Consider the following 7,966-nt stretch of genomic DNA (forward strand, 5'->3'; position numbering starts at 1 on the left):
CCAATAGGACTCACCCAGTAGGCTGTGAGAAAAAAACTGTAACGCCTCCTCTGCATGGAAGTCTTGCAGATATTTTTTCATCTGAGTGTTAAACGCGTGAACTATGCACTCAGGCTCCCCCTTAGATTGGGGGAGAAAGGGCCGGTTAACACCGTCATGACATCATCCTCCCTGGATGCAGCCAGGTCACCCAGTACCTCATTGCACCATGCTTCCAGCTGCTGAACAACAGCTTGTGAAACCTCATTTGTGTGGGCAATGGGGAAATCCTCTTTGAGGGAGGGGTTTTCTAATTGGAAGGCTTCCTTATTCGAGGCACAGTGATTGATAACATCGCGAACCATGATGTCTGCATACAACTCTTTTCACTTGGCCGCGACAAAATGGCACTTGCGACTGAGGTCGTGGAGGGTTGCAGCCCAGGCACAATAAGACTGATGGGACTCCTTCATGCATTGGTAGAATTCAACACTAGCAGCCATGACGTACACATGGTAGTGATAACAGGAACACAGTAATGAGCATAAATTGTCAAACACCAATGAGGAATGTTCCTGTAACAGGGCCAACTAGTGCAGCACCTGATACAAGGCATGAGAAATCAATGACAAAAACAGTGCACAGCATACCTCCACATCTGTAATGTGGAAGGCAAGAAAATGGTGGTGTTTGTATGATTCCCAATCTCCTGCCACCTTGTCAAACGGCAGAAACGTAGGAGATACATAGCCGAAGACAAAGGAGGAGAGAGAAACACTTGCTTGGCCTGCTGCATGACCATAAGAAGTTCCATCTCTCATTGCACCAATGTTTTAAGCAGAGACTCCGTTTCACAAGAAGATGCGAAAAGCAACCACACAATGAGGCATATGAAAAAATGCCCCTACTAGTCGCAAATGTGTTCTGACCACAAGAACAAGCAGATCATAACAAACACAGGATTTTACTATGCCTAGAATACTTGTATGAAGAGACCCTTCTCAGGGAGTGACTCCACTACTAGCCTGATAAACGGAGATCAAATGTCAATATACGAGTGACAGTGAGGCTGGCCAGGCCCATTTGTATGAGTCGTCAGCTGGTCGGTAGAGTGCACGGCGGAGAGGCTGCACGCACATCCAAGAGGGCACACTCTGCTGGTGCTAGCATCTTCTGACTTCTGTAGTGCGCCATACAACTGTGCATTCAGATAGTGAGTGTGGAATCTACAAGTGTCACTGCATTTACAACAAACATAATGCAGGAACTAGTTTCAATATATTTCCTTGGACCACTGAACACATTTTTGAAAAATTTTTTTTTAAAAATATTACAAGTAGTACCAGCAATTTGTAAAAAGATCAAGAAAAGAACTTTTCAGCACAGGTATCAGACTATCTCCAGAAAAAAATGGAACATCTACAAAACAGCCAAATGAGCAATGATAATTTTCATAGCATAAATAGAACCAGTAGAAGAGCATATTCAGAAAAAAATATCTCTTGTGAAAGAGACAGTTCAGATGATAAAGTAAAATCAGTTCAAAAATTTGAAGACAGAAGGACAGACAAAGAAGTCACAAAAATTACATTATTCTTTATGAATGAAAACCACACAACACTGGAGTAATATTCTACAATATTTATTGTTTATTTCACAAACTGGTTATTGGCTGTTAATGGTGTAACAGCTAACAACCGGTTTGTGAAATAAATAATAAATATTGTAGAATATTATACTAGTGTTGTGTGTGTTATTATTCATAATGTATAAAAATTCTACCAAGAACAGACAGAACAGTCAATCAATGTGATGTCTTTCCTATTAACCTTCTGCATACCAAGTGGGGTACTGTGGGACCACAACATGACTAGTTCATTCTTTATAGCTGCTTGAATTAGTTTATATTTTTCAGACTATGCGATCTTGTTAAACTATCCCCATTAAACACTACCATTGTTGTAATTTTAAAGTAAATTTATCTATACAAAAAATGGATATGTTTATTTGAGTCCTTTGGAACCTTGCTTTGGATTCTGTGTGACAAGAATACACACATCTATAAACGGCCATTGTAGAAAGTTATACTGGTGCAAGTGTGAAATGAATGTTTTAAATTTTATTGCAATGTTGTGTGTAATAAGTTTCAGTCAAATACTTTTCTCTGTTATTTGTTTTCTTCAGTTCTGACACTATAGCATATTTTGTTGCGAAACTTACATGTTGAAAATGCTAAAGTTACAGAATAAATATGATTTACACAATTAATGAGATCTAGAAGAAGTAATGCACATAACAGAAGTAGAATTAGAACCAGGACATAGTGATGTGGAGTCTTTGTGTTCAGAAACAGAAGACAATGTGGAAGATGTTGAAAATGTTATAGAAAAAAAGCAACTGATGGGATTCAGATCTTGGAGGGACCTACAAGTACAAGAAAAATGTAATGATATGACAATCAATGTATAAAAAACCAAGTAGGTATCGGAAACAGGTTATGTGTTTTTTCTTAATCTAGCAGTCTCATAATGACTACCAGGGGCCTGTCTTCAGTTGTGGACTCTTTCATGTTGTTCATCACACCTAAAATAGCAGAGAAAGCTGTAAAATACACAAACAAAACAGCAGAGACAGTTTATAATTTACTGCATGTAACTCACTCTACTAACAAATGTAAGAGGATCCCTACAAGTACAACAGAAACGCCAGGTTTCACAGGGCTCCTTGTAAGTGTGGGGGCACTAAAAGCTAAAACACAGCCACTTTCTATGTTATGATCCATGGACCCCTTGTACCAAAGGAAAATATTCCCAGCTTTATTTTCGAGAAATCTGACAGAAGTGGAGCAAGATTAATCAGCTTTCATTAGGAAGTGTACTTAGTTCTGAGTCTTTCCCCAAGAATGGGGGAGGGGGACAAGAGGAGTGGGGACAATGGATTTCCCTTAATCCCCTATTAGGTTAATTTCAGATTGATCCTACTAATAACAACCAACAACGGAAGAGTGACCCTTAATGTCGACATAATGAAAACACATAAAACATTGACACAGTCGAATTTCAGCTTAATGACATCACTGTAAAGCTGTAAAGAAACAAAGGATTAACATAGAAATTACTCAAACAAAACATGAGCAGTTACCACGGAAATCTCTGTAAGATATTCCCTTATAAAGGTGTTTATTGAGCTGTCAACAGACATATTAAACAATGAAACTGATAATTTAATCCTTGTAGAATGAACAGAAAATTAAAACTGTATTTTATTAGTTACTCCGACTAATAATTATTTGATCACTTTGAGTCAGTAGTTGTAAACAGCATAACTACTAACAATGTTCACTGCAAACATGTTCTTAGACTTCTGATGTAATAATTTAACAAGGCGTAATGGATAAACTGCAACTACTTAATATCTTAGTAAGGCTTGTTTCACAGCAACTTCCCCTGGTATTTAGACTGTGTCTCTTGACGCCTCTACGGGGACTATCAGTAAATAGCACTATATTGATTGTCAATACAGGGTACTGAATTAAGTTACCACTGTGGCCTTCATTTATTATTATTGTGAAAGCCTATCCTGACTTGCCCCATATCCTTGTAAATAGGACTTTATCGACCGTTAATACAGGGTGCAGAATTTCACTACGGTTTCGATTTATTAATATGTAGGCGTGTCCTAACTTGCTTCAGATGCCTGAAGCACCCCGCGCCCACGCAAGACGTAACAATTTAAGCACGTCGCTAATTTGTCTAAGTCGTAAGACATGACCCACCATATTCATTCAGCGGATAGCGGTACATCGACGGCTTCTTTTCAACCAACACTCCATTATGGGCTGCTACTGTTGAGCAGTTGTTAGCTTCGCATGTCTGTCACCTACACCGCAACTGACAGTGGCAAAGAAGTAGAATGCTTAAAGCCTTTTAATTGAGTAACTCGATGCTAAATAAAATTTTAATGACACACGCGATCTATCCCATCGATTAAATTAATAAATTAATTTCGTGTTTACTGGCATCCGTGTTCTATCGGAAATGTATACAGGCATCAGCTACAAGACACACCATCTGCGCTTAAGGATGTCTCTACACAAATTGTTCAATAATGTGTTGTGATTTAATGTGTGCTTCGTAGCCGTCCTGTGAACAGATCTGGCGATGTTCGTTCTATGTTGCTGTCTTTTGATATCCAGTTTTCCGACTGTAGGGTTATCGAGAAATCCGTTTATATAGTTTTAACAAGGCAACCGACATTCATATCACTTATCAATGTTTGTACATGCTCACCTGCACTTCAGGATCTGCCACTGATAGTCCGATTTCGCGGAACTATCGCGCTTTTCCGAAACGTTGACCTTTGCAACTATGCAACAAAGGTCGCTAGGTTTCGGCACTGATGCAAAAACCACTACTCTGCTTCCATTTTCTTCTTCGGGCTTCATTGAAAGTGATTTTACAGGCATTTGAGGATATTTGTAGCAATGACGATCCAACGGTCCAAATGTTATTTGTCGAATGTTTCGTACTTCGCGGGTTACTTCTATTGGGCATAAAAAGAAGAATGACCAAAGATATTATGCGAAAGATACAAATATTTATGAACGAATGCACCTCTCGAAGGTGCGATTGTAGACACGTAACTTCGAATAACTGTTAGCCTAAAAATTTCGCTATGCATACACATTCAGAACAGTGAAACTGTTCTTTTATTATGTAAGACTACGAAGTGGAAGATAAAGCAAATCTGAGCTCTTGGGGGGGTCTCTCAATGACCCGTATATGAAGAAACGTAAAGGTAACATCACTTACTTGTCTTCTTTCACAACAGGATCAGAGATGCCATTTTCTATCGTTGATAACTGTAGTTTTTGTTTGACAGTGCGACAGCCCAGGGAAATTAGCTCAAAGAAGGTCACGCTGGCCAATAAATATGCGAATGCTGGAAATAATTTTAATCGATATTAGGCATCTCGAATAAGCGTTAAATCCGTTTGCGATGGCTTCTGGCTTGTGTTAAACTTTTAAGGGCCGAAAAACTACGAAGTCTTTGGATTTTGTACAGTTTTTCGCTTGCAACTCGGAAACAATACAGCCTACAGAAAATTCTTAAGACACCAAAACGAAAGAGCATAAAATTTCTTGCCGAATAATCTACTTAGAATCGGTTGAGCTGTTTAGCCAAAATCAATCGCAAACGATCAGCAATTTTAACCAACTTGGCTGATAATAAGTCTTGCTCATGTTCCAATGCCTTGTAACTCAGTGCCTACTTCATACAAAAATTTCCATCATATTCTGCGTAAAAAGAGCTCCTAAATTTTAAAATTCACGCATTCCTTTGCATAGAGGCAAACAAAAATGCGAAATTATTCGTAGCGCTAAATTCCTGCTAAGACTTTCGAACGACAAACCATATGCATTCGTCCAAATATTCAAATTCAAGGGCATTTTAGTTAGATACCTATCTACCTATGTAGTTAGCATGCTCGGCTAGCTGCACGGTCTAACGTGCTGCTTCCCGAGCGGGAAGCAGTCCTCGGCACAAATCCTCCCGGAAGATTTGTGTTGACGTCCGGTGTGCCAGCCAGCCTGTGGATGGTTTTTAAGGTGGTTTTCCATCTCCCTCGGTGAATGTGGGCTGGTTCCCCTTATTCTGCCTCAATTACACTATGTCGGCGATTGCTGCATAAACAAGTTCTCCACGTATGCATACACCATAATTACTCTACCAAGGGAACATTTAAGCTTACACTCGTCTGGTATGAGACGTTTCCAGGGCTCAGGATGGACTGCTGTGTCCTGTTGTGGGATTGTGGACCGCTGAGTGCTACGGCTAGACAGACCATCCATTGTTTCTAGGTCCATGGTTCAATACACAATACCTAGTAGTAAGCTCTAATTATTAATTTAATTTTTAAATTAGATAATTTACAGTGTTTTATATTAATTACATGTGTTTGTGGTAATCATAAAAGGAGTATCTAATGTTACCTATTAATTTGTCTCCCTTTGTTGCTTTCAGAGAACCGGTTATGGAGAAAGAGAGCTGAATGACTGGCCATCTGGTGTATTCTACAATGACAAGTATGTGATTCATAGGCAACTTGTCTTGATATGGTGCACGCTACTTGTCTCATATGTGGTGATGCAGTTGATAATCGTTAAGATAAGAGTACAATAAAGGAAAAGGCACTGAATACCTTTGTTGATACCAGCAGAAGAAAAAGGCTATAGCGTCAGACATCTGTAATCACCCAGAAAAAGTGTTGACAACGTTTCTACACAAGGGAGTCAAATGTTCTCAAGGCCGAAAGACAAGTATAAAATCCAGAAAATGTCACAACAGATGAAATGAACAAGTTTGGCTTCAAGAAAGTATTATTTGTTTTTACAGGAAGACGCCTGAAGAGACAGACAGTGTGCAGAAGAAAATGAACTTGGAGACAAAAAAAGAAAGCATAACAACAGTTGCTGCAGACAGAGAATATGAATGAGGTGAGGGTATTTTACAGAGGCTCAGCACTGGAACAGATGTAGTAGAAGCAGAAGGAAAGAACTACAGTTCCTGTCACATGCATTTCTTCCTCCATTCCTTCAACAGCCTGAAGTTCAAATTAGTGAGTTTATGGACCTCATAATCAAGAGGATGGAAGAAAATGACTTGTGTCAGTTTACAGTAGCAGACATTCTCCAAACAAATGAAGGAGTTATTCCCAGAAAAAAGATACATACTTCTAAAGTTGTCTGGAATATTTAAAGATAATTGTGGTACTTAGAACCAAACAATTCAAAATCAGTAAATAATGTGCTTCCAAAACACAGGCTACAGCATCCAGACAAATAATTGGTATCAGTCCAAGTAAACTCACATGAATGAGAAACATATGCTGGCGGTGAAAGCAGCTGCAGAGATTATACATGAGGACATTCTCTAGGTAAGTATCCCTTTCGTGATATGTTTTTAAGTAGTGTGAATGGAGACATCCCAAATTGTTTGACATTTACACTGGACATTGCAACCATTCCTGCTATTAAAAGAAAGGAAGATGGAGATAGGAAGGACAGAACTCAGAAAAAACTCCAGGCCATTGCACATTCACTGATATCAGTGATCTGACCAAAATCATTCATACCTCTAATCCTACTAGGGGTTGGTTCAAAAATGGTTCAAATGGCTCTGAGCACTATGGGACTTAACATCTTAGGTCATCAGTCCCCTAGAACTTAGAACTACTTAAACCTAACTAACCTAAGGACATCACACAACACCTAGCCATCACGAGGCAGAGAAAAATCCCTGACCCCGCCGGGAATCGAACCCGGGACCCCGGGCGTGGGAAGCGAGAATGCTACCGCACGACCACGAGCTGCGGGCCACTAGGGGTTGGAACTTTGTTATACAGGAAGTATGAATTGAGGCTCTGAGTGGATGTGCCTTCAGCCATGGGTTTCAGGAGTTCATATTGTGATGTGAGGAAACTTGAAGTTTTAACTCTTCAGCAGCCTCTTGATATCATAATCAAGAACCCATTTATACAATTCATTTTTGGCAACCCAGACATAAACATGGATACAACTGATGAGAATGACTCTTTTCATGCCGTGGGGGCTATTCAGTGTTTTACTACCTATAGTCACTAGAATATAGCAGTATTACCCTGGAGCATTTCGATAAACCTAGTGACAGAGGTTTTGCTAGTGGAGTGGTGAAAGTAGTACTGCGTAGATCTGCAGATGTGCTGTGTTAGTACAAGAATGTAAGGACGTGATCAATTTATCTGGGTGGAATGAGTTTATGGAGACAACAACATTTAGCCAACCTTTCCGAACCTCTTGCATATTGTGCCTTCCATTTATAAGCATATCCACCTTGGATGTTGATACCATCTATACAGATCTCAAAATAGCCACTAAAATATAAGGTGCAATGTCAAAAGTTCTGTTTTGTCACCTTGGACCAATTGCTCTACGTAAATGCAAGAACA

At 39.5% G+C, this 7,966-nt stretch overlaps 1 protein-coding gene across 1 annotated transcript in view; it reads right to left on the bottom strand.

Moving 5' to 3' along the window:
- The window catches only part of LOC124594447 (uncharacterized protein C18orf63-like), a 127,778-nt gene extending 120,130 nt beyond the window's left edge, over nt 1-7,648 (bottom strand). Inside the window, exons 1-2 of the mRNA XM_047132823.1 lie at nt 7,639-7,648; nt 4,791-4,920 (exon numbers count right to left, since the gene is read on the bottom strand). Of these exons, the coding sequence (XP_046988779.1) occupies nt 4,791-4,920; nt 7,639-7,648 (140 nt within the window). The remainder of the gene's footprint in view (nt 1-4,790; nt 4,921-7,638) is intronic.
- Between the last annotated feature and the right edge of the window lie 318 nt (nt 7,649-7,966).

The sequence above is a fragment of the Schistocerca americana genome, chromosome 2 (assembly GCF_021461395.2).
Source record: "Schistocerca americana isolate TAMUIC-IGC-003095 chromosome 2, iqSchAmer2.1, whole genome shotgun sequence".
Lineage (NCBI taxonomy): Eukaryota > Metazoa > Arthropoda > Insecta > Orthoptera > Acrididae > Schistocerca > Schistocerca americana.